General features: G+C 38.0%; 1 protein-coding gene across 6 annotated transcripts in view; it reads left to right on the plus strand.

Annotated features, from left to right (window-relative positions):
• Positions 1–24,288, plus strand: part of AP2B1 (adaptor related protein complex 2 subunit beta 1) — a 187,653-nt gene that overhangs the window by 55,862 nt on the left and 107,503 nt on the right. For all 6 annotated transcript variants that reach the window (XM_058283174.2, XM_058283178.2, XM_058283177.1 and 3 more), the window contains exons 10-14: positions 1,143–1,258; positions 3,010–3,175; positions 7,238–7,336; positions 14,589–14,848; positions 20,791–20,983. In XM_058283174.2, coding sequence (XP_058139157.1) covers positions 1,143–1,258; positions 3,010–3,175; positions 7,238–7,336; positions 14,589–14,848; positions 20,791–20,983 — 834 coding nt within the window. The remainder of the gene's footprint in view (positions 1–1,142; positions 1,259–3,009; positions 3,176–7,237; positions 7,337–14,588; positions 14,849–20,790; positions 20,984–24,288) is intronic.

Consider the following 24,288-nt stretch of genomic DNA (forward strand, 5'->3'; position numbering starts at 1 on the left):
CCATCCGCCTACCATATAGGATGTCCAGGGTTCAGTACCCAGGGCTCCTGGCCCTTGTGGTGAGCTGGCCCACATGCAGTGCTGCTGCACACAAGGAGTGCTGTCCCATACAGGGATGCCCCTGTGTAAGGGTGCCTGCTGCGCAAGGAGTGGCCCCTGTGCAAGGAGAGCCGCCCTGCATGAAAAGCACAGCCTGCCCTGGAGTGGCACTGCACACAGAGCTGATGCAACAAGATGATGCAACAAAAAGAGACACAGATCCCTGGTGAAAATACAAGCGGACATAGAAAAACACACAGCGAATGGACAAAGAGAGCAGACAACAGGGTTGTGGGGGAGGGGAGAGAAATAATTCTTTAAAAAAAAAAAAAAAAGTGGATCTACTTGTATGTGCATAGAAAATTGCACGTTTCAGTCCAAGAGGTTTAAAGACACTTTTATGCTCCCACTTATCCATGAATTTCTAAGAATCTCCTACTTTGACTTATTCCTTTTTTTTTTAAAGATTTATTTAATCTTAAAAAATAAACCTTTCTGTATGTGCTAGCTGCTCTCTGTCCATTTGCTGCACATTCTTCTGTGTCTGCTTGTCTTCTCTTTTCATCTTCTCTTTAGGAGGCACTGGGAACTGATCCTGGGACCTCTGATGTGGGAGAGAGGCATTCAGTCGCTTGAGCCACCTCAGCTCCATGGTTTGTTGTGTCTCTCATTGTTTTTCCTCTGCCTCTTGTTGCTGTTGCATCGTCTTGTTGCGCCGTGGTGTGGGCCAGCTCGCCTTCACCAGGAGGCCCTGGGAACCAGACCCAGGACCCTTCCATATGGAAGACAGGAGCCTAATCACTTGAGCCATATCCGCTTCCCCTTATCCTCTTTTTAATTCTAAAGAAATAAAGATGACTCTGCATTTCAGCAGATTCATCTGTTTGTATATTTTGTAATGAGCAAAATGTGGGGAATATCTAGAACTTCTCTTTATCTATACCAGATAGTATAGCCTTCAGTATACCTTTGTCAAAATAAGTCCCTGATCTTTTAGTTCAGTTGAGATAATCGTATGTTTGAAAGTTGGTTTTTTTTATGTTGTGGTTATATTATTGGATAGATCATCTGATTTTTCATTTATTTTTCATTCCTTTTCGCAGCAATCTGCAGAACGCTGTGTGAGCACATTGCTTGATCTCATCCAGACAAAAGTAAATTATGTGGTCCAAGAGGCGATTGTTGTCATCAGGGACATCTTCCGCAAATATCCGAACAAGTACGTCCAAACACTTCTTTTCCTTCTTCCCCAAATCATTTAGGAAATGTTTAAGGAGCTTTGAAATTGACTAGTTAAGAATTACTCTTTTTAATGTAACTGATCATAATAGGATACTATATTATAAATCAGAAACATAAGGAAATTAGCACAGGGATTCAAACTTGATTTCTCACTTTTTTTTTATTACTTTTTAGAAGAACTGAGCTCTCTGAATATTCACTGCCTGTTGGTATATGTTAAAGTTAACATAACTGCATTCTTTGGTGGCAAAGTTAACGTTAAATAGGATAACTTTCATTCAGGTTGCCCCTGACATAATCCTAGTTTATACCTTTCATTCACGTGTAGTTAATGATTGTGCTCCTTTTCAGTCTCAGAAAGGTGTTCATTTGGATGATGTTATTTGGTCCTCCTTCCACAATAGCCAGGAAGGTGACAGCTGTACTATTCACTTTGTGTGTTACCTAGTACTTTGTGGAAAATTACCTAGCATGTAACATTATCACAGGGTCTCAGGCCTTTTGTGAAGCACTGTAGCTGCCCCCATAAAGATATGCAAAATCTCCACAAAATTTTCAAATTAAGGCCTCTTAGTTTGTAAAGGAAAAGTACTTCTTTTAGATTTGAGTTTGAAAGCAAGCAATTAAAGAATCTGAATGAAATAAAAGCAGGTCTTGTAAGCATTCAGAATCTCATTTTGCTTTATAATCACAGAGCTGTCTTCTGCTAAAGCTTCTGATGAGTCTGTAAAGATAGTGTTAAATGAGGTGTCTTATAGCTTAGCTTAGTTGTATGCTTAGAAATAAGTAGAGATATTGTAACAAGATAGTGGTTTTTTAAGCATCACTTATTCATTTCTTTTAAGTTTAGAAAAGATATTTTTGTAAAGAAAACCATGTACTTTTACCATTCTCTCAGAAAAAGGGTAAGGTTAGGTTTCTAAACTTCTTGATGAGTGGTCAAGATGTGTATCTCACTAGAGAAATGCATCCAAATCTGATTTATGGTATTAAGGGATTATGGTAGTTTAAGTTTAAGAAAGAGCTGTCAAGAGCCTGATTTTAAAAAGTACAAGAATGGCAAACAGTTAAGTGTACTATTTGGTTGTCCACATCTAATTTATACACTGTCTTTCTGATGTTTAAAACTGTATTAACCAAGAAGATGGATTCAATATGGTAAAAATAAGAGTATAGACCTATAAAAATCAATATTTGAATGACTTACTGCTTTGGAGAAACAACACTAGTGTGGGGGACCTTGGAAAGAAAAAACATGAAGATCTCTCTAAAAAGCAGGGATAGGTGGAATTAAGTTTCTAGTCTCACTGTTGTTGTTGTCTAATTCCATTTCCCTAAAAACAGATTGGGATTTCTGTTCCTTTCTACCTTGAAGGCAAATGGAAAAATAAAGAAGAAAATTCTGTGGTATAGTTGTAGGAAAAATTGTTAAAAGTACAAGGTATGATACTATCTTACACAACAGATTTTAATTTTTTATCCTTGTGAAAAGAATATCTGGTGAAATTTTATAAAGATTTATTGTCTAGTTATTAACTCATAATTGAAAGGAAATTTAAGATATTTATAATCAGCTGGCCTAAAGCCTGTATATTCTCTTGACTAAAAGCCTTAGCAGTTTAGTGGTTTGGTTTAGGGTACCTTGTCTGGTTTTGTCTTTAGCCTTTACTAGTGAAGATAGTTCTTAGTTTTGCCTTCAGTAAACATATTCCATTTTCATTGTATCAGGTATGAAAGTATCATTGCCACTCTGTGTGAAAATTTAGACTCGTTGGATGAGCCAGATGCTCGAGCAGCTATGATTTGGATTGTGGGAGAATATGCTGAAAGGATTGACAATGCAGATGAGTTACTAGAGAGCTTCTTGGAAGGTTTTCATGATGAAAGCACTCAGGTAAGTTTTCTTGTATATCTTATAGCCTAGATATCTTTGGAAGATTTCTGGGAAATTAAAGGTTAGGCAGTTTCTTCAACTGTTTGTGTGCATGCGCATTTATTTATATGTAGAATGCTACTTTTTCTTCCAAATGACCTTTTTCACTTGTACTGATTCCCAATGAAACAGACCTGCCTAACTTAGACAAGTGATCTCAAACTTTAATGACTAGCAGAAAGACCTGGCAGACTTGTTAAGGCACAGGTTGCTGGGCCTTACCCCCAGAGTTTCTGACTCTGTAAGTCTGAGTTGGGGCCTAAGAATTTGCGTTTTTTTTGTTTTGTTTTGTTTTAAGAGAATTTAATTCAATCATTCAAGTAGACTTAAAAATAAATTAGAGGGAAGCGGACTTGACCCAATGGACAGGGTGTCCGCCTACCACATGGGAGGTCTGCGATTCAAACCCCAGGGGCCTCCTTGACCCGTGTGGAGCTGGCCCATGCGCAGTGCTCATGCACGCAAGGAGTGCTGTACCATGTAAGGGAGCCCCACGTGCAAGGAGTGCACCCCATAAGGAGAGCCGCCCAGTGTGGGGAAAAAAAAAAGTTCAGCCTGCCCAAGAATGGCGTTGCACACATGGAGAGCTGACACAACAAAATGACACACAAAAAGAATCACAGATTCCTGGTGCACTGATAAGGATAGAAGCGGTCACAGAAGAACACACAGCGAACGGACACAGAGAGCAGACAACTGGGGAGCGGGGAGAAAAATAAATAATAAATAAGTCTTTAAAAATAAATTAAAGAGGATTTAAATAATTCAAAATAGAGTTTTCTATGTATTTCAAAGTCTAGATGTTGCAAACAAAATACTCCCTTTAAAAGTTCATGGAGGGAAGCATATGTGGCTCAATCAGTTGGGCTCCCATCTACCATATGGGAGGCCCTGGGTTTGCATCCCAGGGCCTCTTTGTGAAGGCAGGCTTGCCCACATGCTGCGGAGTACCACCTGGCCCGCAAGCGCCATGGAGAGCTGACTCAGCAAGGTGACACAACAAAAAGGGAGACAAGCAATAATGCAGAAGAACATGCAAGCAAGTGGACACAGAGCAGACTGCAAACAAGTCGCAAGGGGGGGTATAAATAAATAAAAATGCATACACAGAAGAACGCACAGCGAATGGATGCAGAAAGCAGACAGCAAGCAAAAGTGCCATGGAGGGGGATGTTCATGGAATATTTACAAAACGGTGACCTTATATTAAAATAAAATTAAATCAGTAAAATCCAAAAAGTAGAAATAATACAGGAGAATTTTCATTTTTAACAAGGTTCAGGGTGATGCTGCTGCTGCTTGTCTGAACTACACTTTGACAACCATTTTTTTTCTGTCACCTGAGGATGATTACACATTCCTATCAGTTATGGCTGATAGGGAGCTTGAGTGGGCACTGGCATGTGCAGTTTGAAAAGATTTGCTGTAGATGGTTAAACTCCTTACCATTCTCTCTCTCTCTCCCCTCCCAAAACTGAAAGGGTTGGCTAAAGACACCATCCCAGAGAAGCAGATAAATTATTAAATCCTTTCCTTAGCCATTGTGCTCACTGCAAATAGAAGTTCATATATGTATTCCATCATTGTAACTTTAATAGGTCTAATACAGGAACATATATAAACTGGTAGCTTTGTGGCTTGGCTGTCTGCTGGCATGATTGTTGGCTCTTGCCCAAGTATGATAGAGGATTCCATAGTTCCTCCAAAGGCATGGCTTTTGGTGGGAAGTAAATATTAAAGGATTTGGTCAGGAAACAGTTTTTTTTTTGAAAAGATTTATTTATGTATGTATTTATTTATTTCTCTCCTCTCTCCCCCCCCACCGGTTGTCTGCTCTCTCTGTCCATTCACTGTGAGTTCTTCTGTGACTGCTTCCATTCTTACCAGCGGCACCGGGGATCTGTATTTCTTTTTGTCGCGTCATCTTGTTGTGTCAGCTCTCCATGTGTGCGGCGCTGTTCTAGGGCAGGCTGCACTTTCTTTCGTGCTGGGCAGCTCTCCTTACTGGGCGTATTCCTTGCGCATGGGGCTCCTCTACGTGGGGGACACCCCTGCGTGGCAGGGCACTCCTTGTGCACATCAGCACTGCGCATGGGCCAGCGCCACACGGGTCAAGGAGGCACGGAGTTTGAACTGCAGACCTCCCATGTGGTAGGCAGACGCCATATCCATTGGGCCAAGTTCGCTTCCCAGGAACTGGTTTTATCTATCAGTATGCTAGCATGTACTTTAAGAAATACAAATGGTCATCTGGCCTAGGAACAAGCAAATTTTGGTGCCAAAAAAATGCAGTTTGAAGTCTGTGGATGTAAATGTCAATTGAAAGGAAGCTAGAGAGTAATCTAGGGAATGTATACATAGTTATTTTGTTGGTGGATGAAGACCATGGTTAGTAGTGTAAATATAAAAATGCTCTTCACAAAATGCTAAGAATATGGTGATACATGGGAAAATTACAACTAATGTATCTTATGGACAATAGTTAACAGTAATATTGTAATATTTTGCAGCAATGGCAAGAAGATATTTCAACTGTAAGGGACAACAATAGGGGAGTATAAGGGGGTATGGGATTTTTCCTTTTGCTGTAATGATATTTTCATCACACACAAAAAATGTTACATTAAAAATTATAGGAGGTTCCTATATACCCCCCACCCCACTCCTCCCACACCAACAACCTCCCTCATCATTGTGGCACACTCATCGCGCTTGGTGAACACATTTTGGGGCACTGCTGTACTATACAGATAATAGTTTTCCCTGTAGTTCTCACTCTCTCAGTACATTCAGTGGGTTATGGCAGGATATATATATTCCAGCATCTGACCCTGCAATATCATTTAGGACAACTCAAAATTCCAAAAATGCCCCCACATCACATCTCTTCTACCTTCTCCCTACCCTCAGCAACTACTGTGGCCACTTTCTCTACCTCAATGCTAAAATTTCTTCTATTACTCATCACAATAGTTTTATAGGAGAGTATCAGTAAGTCCACATTTTATTCCTCCATTCTGTGGACCTTGGGATGTGATGTCCTCTCCATATCGAGATCAAGAGGGGGCTTAGATTCCACATGGATGATGGATGCAATTCCTCTGCTTATATTTGTAGTCACTCTTGATTCCCTGATGTGGTGGTTGATCATCATCACCTCCCTGTTAGCTGACCTGGGTAAGACCAACGAACCAGAGAGTAGGAGTCACCACTCTTCTGAGGCTCAGGGCCCAGCTGGCACATGGGCAGCCCAGAGATTCAAGTCTCCTGAGTATGGACCATCCCTACTGCCAACCACAAGTTCAGTAAAAGTGACAGAAGAGGCATGTGTAGAAAAGTCACATCTGAGTCCAGCTCCATCACACTTAGGAGCACAAATTCCAATGTAAGGACCTATGACATGGCACAGAGCTCTAAATCCATCTGCCATGACTATATACCCTGTGGATCTCCGTAGCCTTCAGGAGAACCAGTACATAGGGTTGTCATCTACTTTGGCTTTTTTGGGGGTCCCCCTGCAGTGTGCCTAAGTGCGACCCCTCTGATGATCTCCCGACTCTTTTTGGAATACTCTTAGCCATATAAACACATTTGTCTTTGCCATTTCCCCCTTTTATTCAAGGTTCTTTCATCGTTTGTAACAAATGTTTCACAATGCAAGGTGTTCATGGTGGGGTGAGGCATGGGAGCGCTGTATGATGATATGTATGTTTGTTTTATTTTATAAGTTCACAACTTTTATGATACACTTATTGTTTATGTATGTTCATTTCATACATATATATTTCAGTATTTCAGTGAAAAAAATTTTTTAAATGCAATTTGAGGATAGGGGACTAGGGAGTGTTTCGTTGATGAATACCCATGACTACTTTTGTACTGGCTGATTTTTAACCTTTGTTTCTTAATCAAAATCAGATAGAACCCACAGTAAATCATAGTTGGGGAAATGCCACTTTGGAGAGGATAACGTGGAATAATGCAAATGCCATTTACTTTATCTATTATATTATGTCTCTTCAGGTGCAGCTCACTCTGCTTACTGCCATAGTGAAGCTGTTTCTCAAGAAACCATCAGAAACACAGGAGTTGGTCCAGCAGGTCTTGAGTTTGGCAACCCAGGTAAGAAATTGACTTGTCTTGTTTTAAATTGTAGGAAATTATGGAACTCATCCCAAGAAAGTTCTCTGGGGAAGTTTCAATTGGAAGAGGTGCAGCCTTGATATAGACAATGCTTCTTATACAAAACTGTTTTCATGGCTTTTAAATGAGTTAACTGATTATAGTTTTTTTCCCAATCGTTCATGAAAATTGAACTTAGACTCCAAAGTAGACCATTCTGATGTGGAAATGACATTGAGTCTGATAGTATCTCCATCTGGGTGACTTAATTTCAGCTTTCAAATGAAAGGACCATCTAGAGATGATGGGTCCCTTGACAAAGATATTAATTATTATTCTGTCTTTAAAGTGGTTGCCTGTCTCTCAGAGATAGTTTTAAAGTGCTTATACTGTTTCCTCGAATTATTTGATATTTTTGGCCCTCAGGGTGTGAGAAGAAAGAAATTCAGATGGATTCTGATTTCAGAAGTTTGGCTACCACCCTTAGAAATTAAATAACCATTTAAGTCCCCAGAATCCGAAATAATTACTCTTTCTGATGTAACTGTAGTATAATGATCATCAGTCCATAGTGATTTAGTAATGTTTTTAATTGAATTTGAGAACAGGCTAGATTTAGCAGGCTATCAGAGTTAAGATTCATTGTCTACATATGGAATCTAATTCAGATACTCAATTTACCATTTTACTTTTTCAGCTTCTGATAGTGGTATATTGTCAAAATGTAAAAGTCTTTCATAGTACTTTGCCTAGTTCTGAGCTGTCATCTTTCTCTTATTAACTTTACATGGTTTTTATTTATTTGTAATAACTCTTGGAAGCAGTTTAAAAATTTTTTGAGCGTCTTCCTTTGTCTGAAGCAAAACAGTTTCCATAGCCATCAAGACAATATGATTATTCAGTACTCTCTCTATTGAATTGACTTCTTATGTCAAGACCCATGGTCATCCATTTGTGTTTCTGTTAAGATGGATTCAGTTTTCTAAAGAGAATCTTGCTCACCTCTAAATAGATGGGAGATAGTCTTATATTCAAGCAAATGTCTTTGGTAAGTTCTTTGTTTTTACAGTCTCAACCCTAGCTCCAACTCCATTGTCTGTTAAGACCTATGTGTCTGTATTTAACAAGCAGCTGTATTTTGGATTCTTGTTAAAGTTCAAGCTCAATCTCTTTACCACCCAGTATTTCTGAAAATATGACTGAAATAAAATGTTTAGTGATGACTGCTTAAAGGATAGAGTCTCTCAGTTGTTACAGATAGTCTGAAATTCACTTCTGAATCAAGCCAGTTCAGTAGAGAGCTGGGTACCTGGATTGTCTTGTATTTGACCCTTATTAAAATTGCTTTTATTGAAATAAACCATTATTAGGTGTATTAGGTAACAGCATTAGGGCTGTCATGGGAAACTCTTTCTATTTGGACCTGTTGTCAACCTGTTGTCAAAGTCTTTTATTTCACTGTATGTTCTTCTTTATGAGGCCCCATCTAAAAGATTCCTAACAAGTTTTGGATTTTCTTGTGCATTTGATTATAATTGACTCCCCTTCGGAATGGCTTACTTTTTCATATTGGTTATTAGACATCTTAGACTCAAATATAAGCTCTTCTGTAGAAAATGTATTTGCCATTGTGACATGCATTTTCTGGCTCTAGGTTAAATTCACAAGTATTTTTGTAAGCTCTTAATCCTTTCCTAGAATAGGACAGGTAAATAAATTGACAGATGTCCTGATTCTAGACTTTGTATACAGGGGCTAGTATAGAGTCTTAATAACAACAGTCATTTTATAGTGCTTACTATGTACTAGGCATTCTATTAAGCACTTTACATATTAACTGACTTTTATCTTTACAAGAGCCCAATGAGGGTTGGTAATATTACCATTCCTATTTTATAGTTGAGGAAACTGAGATAAAGAGACGCCCAATTAATAATAATACGGCTTGAAGCTAGGCCCCAACCCCAGGTAGTCTGACTTCAGAGCCTGTGCCCTTATCCACTATGCTATGCCTCTTCTCTAGTCTAAAAGTCATTAAAAAAAACTTTGATGGGCATGCATTCCCTGCCTCAAGTACTATTATGCTTAAGCCGGCAAAAATAAGTCAATTTACTAGTTTTAAGATCCTTGTGGATGATTAATTCATATTTGGCTATAGTTAGTAAGCGATTTCTCTAGGCTTCCTTTTCTGTCCAGTTAATTAATGAAGTCTGAGTAGTTACCAAAGAGTCAACACATTTATGTAATAATTTGGAAATTTCTCTGGGATTTTTTTCTCATATTTGTGAACTAAGAACCTAATATTTGTGGTTGGTAAGCACCAATTTAAATTGAGGTAGGGCGATCCACTGAATGATGTTAATTTGAGTTGGGTGATGGGCTTGTTTCTGCCACTTCGATTGGTTCAGGATATGACTGAAAACTTCCTCTTTCTTACTGCTGTTCTTCTCTCTCTCCAGTAGAAATAATTAATACTCTTCTTTACCAAGAGAATTCTGTGAAATGTATGTAAAATCTCTGTGCTTCTAATTTTAAATGGTGGTATGATTCTCAAAGAAATCAACTCTTGAATCCATGGCCTCATGTCAAAGATTTATTTATTTACTTATTTGATAGTCTCTTATTATTATAAAAGAATTATTAAAGAATACACAAAGTATCTATGCCTTGTAATTTCCCTTTCTGGTACATGGGAGAGAATTCTTCATTTAGTTTTTCTATATGAACTAGGACTAACCATCATCTAAATCACCTGGGCTCCTTGTTGAAAATGGAAATTGCTATACCTCACTTTTTAAAAAAACTTTTTATTTGGAAATAATTTCAACTTACAAGATAGCTGCAAAAATAATATAAACCCCACACAGAGAATTACGGTATACATCCCTCTGCTCCAGAAACCATCTCCATTAGTTCTAACATTTGCCACCTTTTATTGCCCTACTTTTGACATAATGAATCATAATCTCTGCGGGTATGGTCCTAAAATCTGCACTTTTAATAGCTTTCCTGGTGTGTTAAAATGTTGCTGCACATTGTAGTTTAAAAACTAATGTCTTAGAGGGAATTTTTTTTTTTTACTTCAAATTACTTTTCTCTCATATGTCATGCAAATATTTAACCAAATACCAAAAGAAAAAATTCCTTTGGGGATTAAAAAAATTATATACCTCTGTGAAAGAGGTTTATAATAGAGTAAACGACTGGTGACAGAATTACTGGATCAAAGGGACTTAAATTTTAACAACGACTTTAAAATATAGTCCTATGAGTTTTTATCCTCTTCCTTTGGATGGGCCATCATTTCTTCTTTCTTTGTCTTGTACTCTTTCTTGCACACTTGTACATTTTAGTATTTTAAAGTATTAACTAGGGTTTACTCCCTGGGATGTCTGCTTTCTTGTTTTGTAATCGGTGATAAGAGAGATTTTCTTGAACTTCAGCTTTCCTTATCAGGAAGGTCTGCCTAAAGCAAAAGCACTTTGCAGAGTTTTCCCTGTCCTACTGGCCCCTCTCTTGTCCTGGGCTTTTGCTTGCTATTTTTGGAGTTGTCCTGTTTTACAGGAGTTTGGTTGTCCCCTCTGTTTGCCAGGGAACAGACCTCCCTCTCCTAGGTATCTTAAGCCAGCAGTCCTTTATCCCAGACTGTCTGCCTCTCCTGTTTTTTCGTATTCCTTTCCTTGTCTCAGGCTGCTTTTGCCTGAGGGCAAATTTCTGAAAGGAGAGTTACCCCAGGGAGGATTTTCTCAATTCAGTCTTTCCCAGCCAAAGCAGGGCTACGGGCCCACGAAAGGGTGCAGACCAGCTCCAAAGTGCGCTGTGGAGGGGGTCCGGAAGGGCACCAAAAACTTCTCTGATGGTTCCCCAAAGCTGAGCTTTCCTGGCCTGCACAGCAAAATGCCCCCTTGAGGAAACTCCCCACGGCCCTGAGGAAGCCCGGTGTCTTTTTATCTCCACTGCCTCCACCCCTATCAGGAGAAGGTTGAAACAGTAGCTGCCCTCACAGCTGGGACCCAGTGATCCAAATTTGCTTATCTAAAGCCATGATCCTTGGGTTAGCCATGCACACCCCTGTTGGGGAAGAGGATTTTTATGTACCTTTCTGTCAGTAGATGCTAACCAGAGACTAGAGTTTATGCCTTACATGACCTGCTGGAAGAGTGGGGGATGGGCACTGGTAGCCACCACAGAGAGCAATTTACAGTTCTTTACCATAATTTGTCAGCCTCTTCCTCTTTTCTTGATGCTGTACAATGTTCTGACCTCTGGAGTTTCACAGTCATTGTTTCAGACAGTTCCTGCCTGCTTAATAGTTGCAGTGGAAGGACTGAGTCCTGTAGCTCCCTACTCCACTATCTTCCCCATAAGTCTGTCTCAAATTGGCCCACTTTAAAGAAAATATTTTAATTTGTGTGTGTGTGCTTTGAATACAGAAGTAATCCCTGTTTGATAGATTATTCTTAACTTCGATAACATGATGTCCTAAGCACAAACAAATGCTGCTCTTCAGACAAACTCAAAGAGATAGATACCAGGCTATTTATTTTCACTTTGTAGTGTTCTAGACCAGCGATATTGACCAGACTCAGACTTTGAATAAAGTTCCAATTGAGAGCTTTATTAACCATGTGGCAACTGCCTCTACCTGTGCAGAGGAGAGAGCAGCCCCAAGTCTAAGGGAAGAGGTGTTTATATAGCCTTTTAGGAGGAGGGGGATTTCTAGTAAGCGAGCAAGCAAGCAGACACCGAAGCGAAATACTGCGGTTAGCTGAAGGTAGCATATCTATTTTCTCTTTTTAAAAACCCTTTCTTGTGAGCAGTCCCATGTTATTTATTGGTTCTTTTCTTGTGAGCAGCCCTAAGTTATTTATTGGTACTTTTCTTGGGAGCAGCCCTACGTTATTTATTGGCACTTTTCTTGGGAGCAGCCCTTAGTTATTTATTGGCACTTTTCTTGGGAGCAACCTTAAGTTATTTATTGGCACTTTTCTTGGGAGCAGCCCTTAGTTATTTATTTATCTGAAGGCACTTGCAATTCCTATTTCTTAATATAGTTCTATTCCTATTTTCCCAGTGTGGCCTTACCCTTACAGTGGTAATCATAGAAAAACAAATAGAAAGTATGAAGAACGAGGCATCAACCTAAATGTCCATCATTAGGAAACTAGTAATAAATGGTGCAGTGGTGCAAATACAGTGAGTAACTGCAACTGTGTGTACAGTTACAGAAAACAAGTTAAAGAACAGCATATGGAATATACAGCTTTTGTAAAAATAAATACAGTTATCCCTTCCACATAGTGGGCTAGGGGTAAGGTAACCCCGCCATCTGGAAAATCTGCGTACAATTTTTTGGCCCTCCCTTCATACCAGAGAAGTCTTGAGTTTTTCTTTTTCTTTTTTAATAGGGTGATTACAGTACCTTGTTGTAAAATTTGGATTAAATATTTGGTCATAGGCAATATTATACAATACTTCACATATATTTTATACATTTCTGAGTTTCTAAACTTTTTCTGTCTGCTGGACTTCATGTATCATCTATGGTTTCCGCAGAACTCCCCAAAAATTCCCATTTAATTTCTTATGCTTTTGTAAAAAAAAAAAAAAAAAAAGGAATTTTAATAATAAAATGACCAAAAAAATTTTATTTCTTACGCTGACCTGCGATATATTGAAAACTGTAATGGGGAAAGTTGTGATGTGGAAGGGATGATTGTATGTATGTACATGGAAGCTGACTGGGTAGATGCATGCCACACTGGTAAGTAACAGTGACTGCTTTTGGGGTGGGGAATTGAGGTGGGGTGGGATTGGAAGATTGGAGAAGATTTACTTATGTATTTTTTTAGGAGGTACCAAGGATTGAACCTGGGACCTTATGTATGGGAAAGTAGGCACTCAACCACTGAGTTACACCCACTCACTGAGAAGATTAATGTTATACATGTCTAGTTGTGCTCTGGTGGTGGTGGTTATATATATACATATATATATATACCACAAGCATGTATAAAATTATTTAAAAATCACCACAACCACCATTGACTATGGGGTGCAGTGATGCTCAGAGATGAACTTACCAGGTGCAATGGATGTGTCATGATGATGGGAGAGAGTGTTGCTGTGGGGGGAGTGGGGGGCGGGGGCGGTGGGGTTGAATGGGACCTCATATTTTTCATAATGTAATTTAAAAAAATAATAATAAATAATTAAAAAAAAAAAATCACCACAACCTTAAAGAAGATGACCAAACTCAAGTGTCACCCCCTTTGAGAAGCACTTAGTTAAGTACTCTCTTAAACAGTTTCTAATTATTTAGATAATAGTTCTCTCATACCGTAAAATTGATATTTATGTGCGCCTTATGTATATTGTTATTTCTTTATTTCTAGGACCTAGCCAGTGTCTGCCATAGGAGACAATAAATATTTGATATAGTAAGGAGATAGTGATGAATTTATGTAATATATATATTAAGATATATATTAAGGTAATTACAGGTAATCCAGGTAAAATTTGTAACCATTAAAAATGTATCCAGGGAAGCTGATGTGGCTCAACTCAACTGATAGAGCGTCCGCCTACGATATGGAAGGTCCAGAATTCGAACCCAGGGCCTCCTTGCCCATGTGGTGAGCTGGCCCACGCACAGTGCCTCTGCATGCAAGGAGTGCTGTGCCACGCAGGGAGTGTCCCCCACATAGGGGAGCCCCACACACAAGGACTGCACCCCACAAGGAGAGCCACCCCCATGTGAAAAAAGCGCAGCCTGCCTAGGAGTGGTGCCACACACATGGAGAACTGATGCAGCAAGATAATGCAACAAAAAGAGACACAGATGCCCAGTGCCGCCGAGAATGCCAGTGGACACAGAAGAACACACAGCAAATGGACGCAAGAGAGCAGACAATGGGGTGCCTGGGCGGGGGGAGTAGAGAGAAATAAATGAAATAAATCTTAAAAAAAAAAAAAAAAAAACTATCCAAAAAAACTATCAAGGCCATCTTATGTGGTTAACTTTGACTAAACTTATTTTCCTTTTTCCAACTTGCCTCTGAATTTGAGTCTTAGAGCTAACCCATTAGAATTGATGCTGAAGTTCCTTGAAACATCAGAGATAGCAAAATAAAATATCTTAATGGTCAACTTTACATAAATCACTATGGCATTGCCTTGATAATAAATCCAGCAGTTTGGGTTTCGTTATGGAGAACAATTCCAGGTAAACCTTCTTGCCTTTGTTCATTAGGATTCTGATAACCCTGACCTTCGAGACCGGGGCTATATTTATTGGCGCCTTCTCTCAACGGACCCTGTCACAGCGAAAGAAGTAGTCTTGTCTGAGAAGCCATTGATCTCTGAGGAGACAGATCTTATTGAGCCAACTCTGCTGGATGAGCTAATCTGCCACATCGGTTCTTTGGCCTCTGTGTACCATAAGCCTCCCAATGCTTTTGTGGAAGGAAGTCATGGAATCCATCGCAAACACTTGCCAATTCACCATGGGAGGTAAGGACGTTAACTGGATTTGAGAGAGAAGTGACTCTGTTTGAGCAGAGTTAAGATGTCTTCCTCTTGTTTTTATGATCCAGAAAAGAACTTGCTTTGTGTTTTGTAAACCTACCACTGTACATCCCTGGGGACAACCCTTGAATACCAGTAACCACACATATACAATTGGTGAAAGGCCCCTCTGTGTTTCACTCTTGGAGTAGATAAGATTATGGCTGTAGAAAATTGTGGTGGGGAAGGAAAAAAGCCTCCATGTACATTTATCTATACATACATTATCCTTTACTGTAACTTTGGTTGAGGTTTATGGGTAAAATTTGCAGATGCTGCTTGTTTTATGCTGTAAAGCTGTTAATGAAATAACATTTGCAGGATTGTTTTATAAAAACATCTGAGATTTTATGTAAACATAGTTTTTCAGTTACCTGTACCTTTTTGAGCGAATTAAAATGGTCATATCAGTTAGGAAATTCTATTATGTACAGGCTTTCAGGTAACATAGAGCTCTTTGTTGCAATCTTAAAATGTTTAAAATTTTATGTATTTTATTAAACGCTTTTAATGGATATTTTGGAATCTTTTCAGAATCTCTTTTCTTCATCAATCATAGTAAATCTTAAATCTAAGTAGAAATTGATCCCAGAGTGGTAAGAATAAATGGGCTTCCATTAATGAGTGTCTTATACCATTGTCTATTGTATATTGCTGTTCATGAGTGACCAAAGCACAGGATTTGTTGCTTTACAAATTAATGTGGTCTGTATTTTGGGCTCTATTTAAATAGACTATGAGCACAGATAAACAAAAAGGAAAAGACAACAGGCAAGGCATAGGAAAATGATGAGTAATCTTTTATTAGCTTTTAATTTAGTTGAATCTTCAGCTTTAGGACAAGTGCTGTGATTTTAATCCAAATACGACTTGTGGCTTCATAAGAATTAGGTCTTGCCATAAGTTAGGGTATTGCTCCTTTTATGCAAACATTTAACATACTCTAAATATGTTTAATTTCTAAGACTGTCTCCCAGTCTGTACTTCAAGTTTTTATATAGATACAGATTTTCTGTTGTCAGTTGCCTCTGTAACCATATTTATGTACCATTTAACTTAGTTTTTTCCTGTTAAGTTTTACCCTCAAATGGAAGAGGGGAAATGAAACAAACCAACTAAAACAATTCCCTTTAGAACACAAGGAAAGGGATATCAATATCTGAACAATCCAAAAAGAAACCCAGTCCTTTACATAAGGACTTTATCTAATTAATAGCCTTTAATTTCTTGTTACCTTCACAGTTCCTAATGTGGTTCCTTTTTGGATAACCTCATTTTGGTCCATTTTGCTTTTATTTATTTTTTAAAGGAAACACAAATGCAGAAAATCCCCTTTGATATACATTGGGATGACACATGACCGTAATTGGCATACTCATAGTAGTACCCACATTATTTAGTTCTCTTCTGCAGCATAAGATTAATAAGTGCTATGCCTCTCACATGAAATACAGCGACACTTCAAAACTTTATTTTGCCTGTTTGATATTTTAAAATGTTTATATCACTTAAAAGGACTTACGTATTGCTTACTCTGCTAATAGTTGTCAGCTGTTTTGTGGGGGTATGGTGGTAAATAGTTGTCTAATTTAGAAAAATGTCACCTTTTAAAAATACTGCTTTGATGATAGTTATTTAGTTATTTCCCATGAGCTCCTAATGGGGAAAGCTTTCAAATTAATTTTCTTGGATTTTCTGTTTTGAAAGAATGATGCTAATGATTTTACCACATTCTTAACATTCTTAAGTTTTAGAAACTACAGGATTGTTTGCCTCTTTTCATCTAGCTCACTTTATCTTCTCATATTTCTCTTTCTGTTATAATGAAAGAAAATGTGTGTGTTATCTATTCTGCCTTTTATTTAGAGATGCAGGTAAATTCATGTGTTCTGTCACATTTCTTAAATGGCACGTCTTAAGATGATAAAATTTAATGTGTAGAGAATATCTTCATGGAGTTTTTTTATATTTCTTGTCAGATGTGACATGAAGTCACTTTACCTTTTGAAATCTTTCTTAATATTTGCCTCTATTTTTCTGCTCTTCCATCTGGATACTTCTCATGGTGATTTCCTTGACACTTTCTTCCTAGGTCATCTTATTTTATTTTTTTATTTTAATTTAAATTTTATATTATTTTTTAATTCCTCCCCATAGCTTCCTTGTTGCGTCGATTCATTTTCTTTAGGAGGCAGTGTGAACCAAACCTGGGACTCCATGTGGGAAGTGGGTGCCCAACTGCTTGAGCTATGTCCACTCCCTACCTAGGTCATCTATCTTAGATTGTTTTTCTCTCTTTAATCTTTGTAGTTCCATTTTTATTTTCACTGATCATTGTTCTGGTTATATCATAAGGGTCAATCTGAATCTTCTCTTTCTGTACTTCTCTGTATATTCCCTTAGGGAATTTATCTACTAACTATAGCTCTGCTCATACATTACAGGGCTTAACAATTAACACTGTGTTCTCATTTGATCCTCGCTATAATATAACCCTATGTATTGGTGATACTGTTATCATTTTATTGGTGAGGAAACTTTGTCTCAGAGTGGTTTTCTCAGTGAAGGTTATACAACTAGTACTTAGTGGAGTCGATATTTGATATCAGTCTTCTGACTCTAGATCCCCTGCTCTTACCTTACCACACTTCCCCTATATATGGTTAATCTGGTGTTTACGCTTGAAATGTGTATGTGAATTTTCTCCCAGGTTTAATTCTCTAGTTCTGACAGCCTGTCTCTTGTCTTTAGATGTTTATTGGACTTCTCTATTTGTTTTTATTACTTGAAACAACAGAATTGAGAACTGAGCATATAATTTTTCCTATCATCCCTCCAGATTCCCCTGATATTAGGGAATGTTCCTTAATTTTTGTTTATTTTCCAGAGTTTGATTCTTTATTCTTCTTTGTCTTTTATGTTCAAGCATTGTTGAAATCTACCTAGGCTGTTTTATGTATTTATTTTTTTGGGAAAACTCTTGTTTACTAAACTTTTTGCAATGTGTTTTTTACTTTTTTTATGTAAATCTTAAAAATCATGCAAGATACAATAAACTTGCATATACCCGTTATTCAGCTTCAGCAATTTCAATATTTTGCCTATCTTGTTTTCATTTATCCCCCTACAGTTTTTTTGAGGGGGTTAGAATATTTTAAATCAAATCTCAGACATCTTATCATTCTACCCATAAGTACTTTACTTGGTATTTCTAACAGAAAAGGACTTAAAATAAAAATCACAATGTATTATGAAGCTTAACAAAATTGGAAATAATTCTTTAATATAATTCTTTAATATAAATAACTACTTTCGAGTTTTCTCAATTCTCTATTTTAGACTTTATTGTCTTTTAGAGTTTATATAAGATTGTTGCTGCTTTTTCCTCAAATATTTGGAAGAATTCACAGTGAAGCAATCTAAGCCTGGAATTTTCTGTAGGATTATTTTATGTGTATGTTATACTTTTTAAATTGATGTGTAATTTACAGTAATCTTGGCATTCAGTGCACTAATCTTTAGTGTTTAGCTTGATGAAATTTTTTTGCATATATATACACTCATCTAGCCTCCACCCTGATCAGATGTAGAATATTTCCAGCACCCTAGAAAGTTTGCCATGCATCTTTGTTGTCACACCCTCATGCAGAACTGTTTAACTTCTGTCGGTATAGATTGGTAATCTCTATTCTCGAGTCATATGGAGTTCATGGAACCATGAACTCTTTCGTGTCTGCATGACTATGCCACAATTTATATCTTCTTTTGTTGATATACCTTTGGATTATTTCTAGTGTGGGGTTATAATGAATAAAGCTGTTAAAATATTTTTGTAAATGTCCTTTAGTAGACTTATATATTCACTTCTCTTGAGTTATATATCTAACAGTGGAATTGCTGGATCATAGAATAGATGTATATTTGCAGTAGGAGATACTGCCAGTTTTCCAAAGTGATTTTACCCATGTACACTCTTTCCAGCAGTGTATAAAAGGTCCAGGTGATCCACATCCTTGGCAATGCTTGGTGTTGTCAATCATTTTAATTTTAGCAATTCTAGTGGCTAAGTGATGATGTCTCACTGTAATTTCAATATGAATTTTCCTGATCAGTAATGAAGCTAAATACCTTTTCATGTTTATAGACTCTTGGTATAGTCTTTTTTTGTGACTTGCCTATTCAAGTCTTTTCCTTACTTCTTACTGTCTTTTTCTGAAAGATTTGTAGAAACTGTTTTTTTTTTAAGATTTATTTATTTTATTTATTTCTCTCCCCCCGCCCCCGTTGTCTGTTCTCTGTTTGCTGTGTGTTCTTCTTTTGTCTGCTTCTTTTGTCAGTGGCATAGGAATCTGTTTCTTTTTGTTGCGTCATCTTGTTGTGTCAGCTCTCCATGTGTGCGGCGCCATTCCTGGGCAGGCTGCACTTTCTTTCGTGCTGGGCGGCTCTCCTTACGGGGTGCACTCCTTGCACGTGGGGCTCCCCTACGCAGGGACACCCCTGCGAGGCAGGGTACTCCTTGCGCGCATCAGCACTGCGCGTGGGCCAGCTCCACATGGGTCAAGGAGGCCCAGGGTTTGAATCGCAGACCTCCCATGTGGTAGACGGACGCCCTAACCACTGGGCCAAGTCTGCTTCCCTGTAGAAACTCAATATAATTTGTATACTAGATATTTTTTTCAGGTGTATGTATTGTGATCTCCCAATTCTAAAAAGAGATACATTCCACTTTAATGAAGTCTTGTTTATCAAATTTTTTTCCTTTTATGGCTAGTGCTTTTTGTAGAAATCTGTCTTTACTCCAGGGCCATGAAGTTATTCTCCTAGGTTTCATCTAGGCTGTTCCTTTCACTTTCAAATCTGATTCATCTCTTTACTTTTTTGTTATGAGGTGTTAGGATCAAGATACCATTTTTCCCACACAGCTCTCTAGTTAATGTGGCACCATTAACTGAAGGGATCATCATTTCCCCTGCCTTGTCTTTTCCTATTTCCCTTGGGGATTCACCATTTTCTTTTTTATTTTCAGAGCTGTCAGGCTTTTATTACCTAGTATATAGGTGATAGTAGTAGCAATTTAAATTACTCTTAGCTGTTATTTTTGTCCATTCTTCCCAACCTTAGCGCATTATACACATGGTTGCTAGAATAATGTTCTTCTAGTGGTATTTTTAGTTTATTCTTTGCTCAAGAAATGAAAGTGATTCTGCATTGTTTAGCATATCAAAAATTAACTCCCCGAACTAGTCTTCAAATTTTATTTCCCAAACCATCTTTTCTTCCCTCAATTTTAGCAATCCCAATCTCTGCTCTTACCAGTATAACTTTTTTTTCCCCATACCAGAAGTTACATTGTTTGTTTCTGTGCCTTTGCACAAACTGCCCCTTCATCTTTTAGAAGATATCTCCCTGGTAGTTCTTCATAATTGTGCTTTTCCTTCTCAAAATGTAGTTGTAACACTTTTCTTCCAGGAAGTTTTTAGAATCAGCCACGTCTGGTAATTTTTTGTTTGTTTCTCTACTATGTCCTTTCAGTTTGTAGATACTCACATGGTACCTTTGTGCTATGTTATACAGTGATTGTGCTTTTCAATCGTTTTTGTGAATGTTGATGTTTTTGTTATATTGTGAATTATTTGTGGACAGGAACCCTATTTCCTATTTCTTCTGTATTTCTCAGAGTTCTCATTATAGTGCTCCCTCATAAAGTAGCTATTCAATCAGAATTGACTTGGTGGCATACTATATATTTGCTTTCATTTTTTTCAACTTGATAAAGACAAGAGTGATATAGTTATATATCTGACATTAACTTTTGTTGCCTTGTTTTTATGTCTTCACTGAAACTTTGTTTTCTCTTTTCTACTTTTGCTGTGTGTGTGCGACTGCAGCACTGATGCAGGTGACAGCCCTGTTGGCACCACCACTGCAACCAACCTGGAACAGCCTCAAGTTATACCCTCTCAAGGTGACCTTCTGGGGGACCTTTTGAACCTTGACCTCGGTCCCCCAGTCAATGTGCCACAGGTATCCTCTATGCAAATGGGGGCAGTGGATCTCTTGGGAGGAGGCCTAGATAGTCTGGTAAGCATCTTTCTTTTGATTATTTTTAGTTCTTGATATGCTAGAGAACTTTAAATTTTTCAGCTTTTTAGAACTAGACCTTTCCTTCATGAGCAGTAATGTCCTTTGATAAAGGACAGGATTATTTGTCTTTAGAGAGTTAATTATAATTGGTATGGGATATATCTGCAAGTGTACAAGACTCTTTTGTTGTCCTGCCTCTAAATAGAACTTTCGATGTTCTGTTGGTTTAGTAACCTTTCCAGAGCTCTTTATTCCTGCTTCTTACTCTGGATAGCTCTTTTGACCTGAACAGCATTAAAATGACCTTGTAGAGATCATCCTATTTTGAAGCTTTCAAGCCTTTGCCCTTTTAATATTTTATTGGCTTATATTCTACTTCCAAAAGGTTTTGAGGCAGCCACTTGAGCCATTTGTGTGAAAACTATACCTTTATTAAAGTTGGCAAAACCACTTGATTGTTTCTTTTTACCTTTTCTCTCCTCCCCCACTTCCAGTCATACTTCCAATTTAATTAGCTTCCAGGATTCTAATACTAAAAGGCCCCAAAGTCTAGAGTATTTGTAAATAAGTGCCATCATTGGTAACCAAAATTACTTTTTGTTGCTGTATAAAATAAATGAGAAATATTAAGCTTGACTTTCCCTCTGTGGAGAGAAGGCCAGTATAGCCTATCTCATCAAATGGCTCCCTGCAAATAGGTACTTACTCTGGTGGAATTGGAGGGGCTCTTTTAACTAGACACTTGGAAGTAAGATATTCATCAACCTGATGACTCTTAAAGATGCCAAGCAATTTGATTTATTTGCCATCATCAGAAATTCAAAGGCAGATGTCATGGATATAAAAATATATGTTCTCAGAGATGACAAACAAAACAGCCTCATTCTTTGCAACCTATAGCTGCAGCATCTACTTGTATTAGATCTGGGGTTCATGCTAGCCAATAGAGGTGCATTTACTTACCAAGTGGTGGAGAGTCTAAGGAAATAGAGTTATGGTAACATCTCTGTGAGTTGCATGTTTTACTAACAGAAAGACATTTTCTTAGAGCCTGTACACTCATCAGGCTTTAGATTCCAACTTACATTGACCCAAATTTGTACTCCTGTTGTATTTCTTAGGAATATAAGTATTTGCGTTCATTTTTTAATGAATGGTCTTAATTGATCATGATAAGCAGAATAACTTCCTGATATGATCATTCTGCATTTTTGGATAGCCTCCTTATGGACTCATGAGACTGACAAATGACTATTTAAATATTCATGGAGGCTCCCAGGAATCCATTACAAACATTAAAATGGCTTTTCCTGTTCTGTTGACATCAACTTCATGTTGAATATTGCAACCTCCTCAAGTTCATGCTTTAACAACCTTATTTTTTATTTTCCTTGATGGCCTGCCTACTCCATTGAACCTAAAAATGGCAAAGAGAGTAAGTTAGAGGGATATCCCAGAATTCAAAATGAGAAGGAATAAAAGCCCTTATTTTGCTTTGGATCTGTATGTTGTTAAGTATATGTTGGCTCAGAGAATCAAGGTTCTTTTTCAAAGAACATCAGAAGGAAGGCCTAAATCTATTGTGTAGTAGATGGATTTCTAAGAAGGCAATAAACTGTCACTTTTAAAGCACTTTATTGTTCTTTTGCAAATTATCTAATTTGAAGAGGAAAATAATTCTCGATCTGTATAGACAGTTAACCAATCTATATAGACAGTGACATTTCTTAAATGAATTCTTGCATAAAGCACTGCTTCTCAACCTACAATATGCATATGAATCTCCCGGACATATCGTACTAGAGAGATTCTGATTTTTTGGGCTGGGATGGGGTCTGGGAATCTGCATTTCTAACAAGCTCCCAGGTGATGCAGATGCTGCTGGTCTGTGGACTACACTTTGCATAGTAAGGGCACAAAATATCTGTGCTCACTCTGAAATGTTTACCACTTTACTTTTGAACTATTAGCTGCTGGTCAAACCCAGATGCCTGTTTCTCTTGACTTCAGGAATAAACTCATTCCTGGAAAGAGGACTTCTCCCCTGCTCCAAATTAATCAATTGAGGCAGGGTAAGAAATTCCTGAAATTATTTTGCTAAAATCTTTTGCCTGTCATGAAGAAATAGTGTGGTTAAGAGGGGTAGAATTTACCCAGTTCTCTATTTGAAATATGACCAAGATGAGAATTCTGTGGTTGTCTGTTAGTTAGCACTCAGATTAGCTCAGTGATCATGACAGAAAGGCCATCAGCACGGCCTCTAAGATTGTCCTGCTTTTTCTTCATTGGGTTTCTAACTGCACCTCACCCACAGAAGTCAGTTGTGTGCTGCATGGCAACCACTAACCTCTTCAGGCTTTAGGATTCTCCACGCTGGCTATATAATCAGTATCACATTACCACTATATAAAAAAAAAAAAACTATCAGTTTTTAGGCCCAACTCTAGAACAATTCATCTCCGGGAGACAGGGCCTAGACATTGTTTTCTTTTTCTTTTTTCTTTTTTTTTTTAAGATTTATTTATTTACTTTATTTTTCTTTCTTTCTTTATTCCCCCTGCTCTCCCCGAGATGGTTCTCTCATCTGTCTGCTCATTGTTTACTTGCCTGCTCCAGGAGGCACTGGGAATTAAACCCGGGAACTCCCACATGAGAGGCAACTACCCAACGACCTGAGCTGCATCTGCTCCCTACAGGCTGTGGCATCTGCTGACTTGTGGCATCTGTTCATTGTGGTGGAGGTGGTATCTGCTTGGTTTCTTTTAGGAGACACTGGGACTTAACTGGACCCTCCCATGTGGTAGGCAAGCACCCAACTGGTTGAGCACACTGCTTCCCAGACATTGGTATTTTTAAGAAGTTACCCAAGTTATTTTTATTATGCATCCAGGATTGAAAATATTGAATCAAATGAAATTCCAGAGAGAGTTAAGTAGAGATGTTAAGGTTTACTCTCTAAGCCAGGGTAGTGACTCCCACAGAAGAATTATATTCTGGCAAGTCTCTTTGGCACCTCCTACAAAAACGTACCTTTCTGATTTTTCCTTCATCTCCCACCGAGGATACTTAAACATTGTGATTTTCTGTTAGGTGGTCAGGCCTTCCAAAGTTGGTGGGAAGTTGTAGTTCTTGTATTTAAATTTGGTCGCTCAGTCCCAAGGTCATTTTTACTTTCGCTGATTTCTTATAATTGGAGTCTAAAAATTGTATTTTGTATTTTATTTTGTCTGCCCATTTTCTGTTCCTCTGCCTTAAAACTCAGTATTTACTAGGAGATATTTTTATTCTTTCTGATGATCCTC

The sequence above is a fragment of the Dasypus novemcinctus genome, chromosome 21 (assembly GCF_030445035.2).
Source record: "Dasypus novemcinctus isolate mDasNov1 chromosome 21, mDasNov1.1.hap2, whole genome shotgun sequence".
NCBI lineage: Eukaryota > Metazoa > Chordata > Mammalia > Cingulata > Dasypodidae > Dasypus > Dasypus novemcinctus.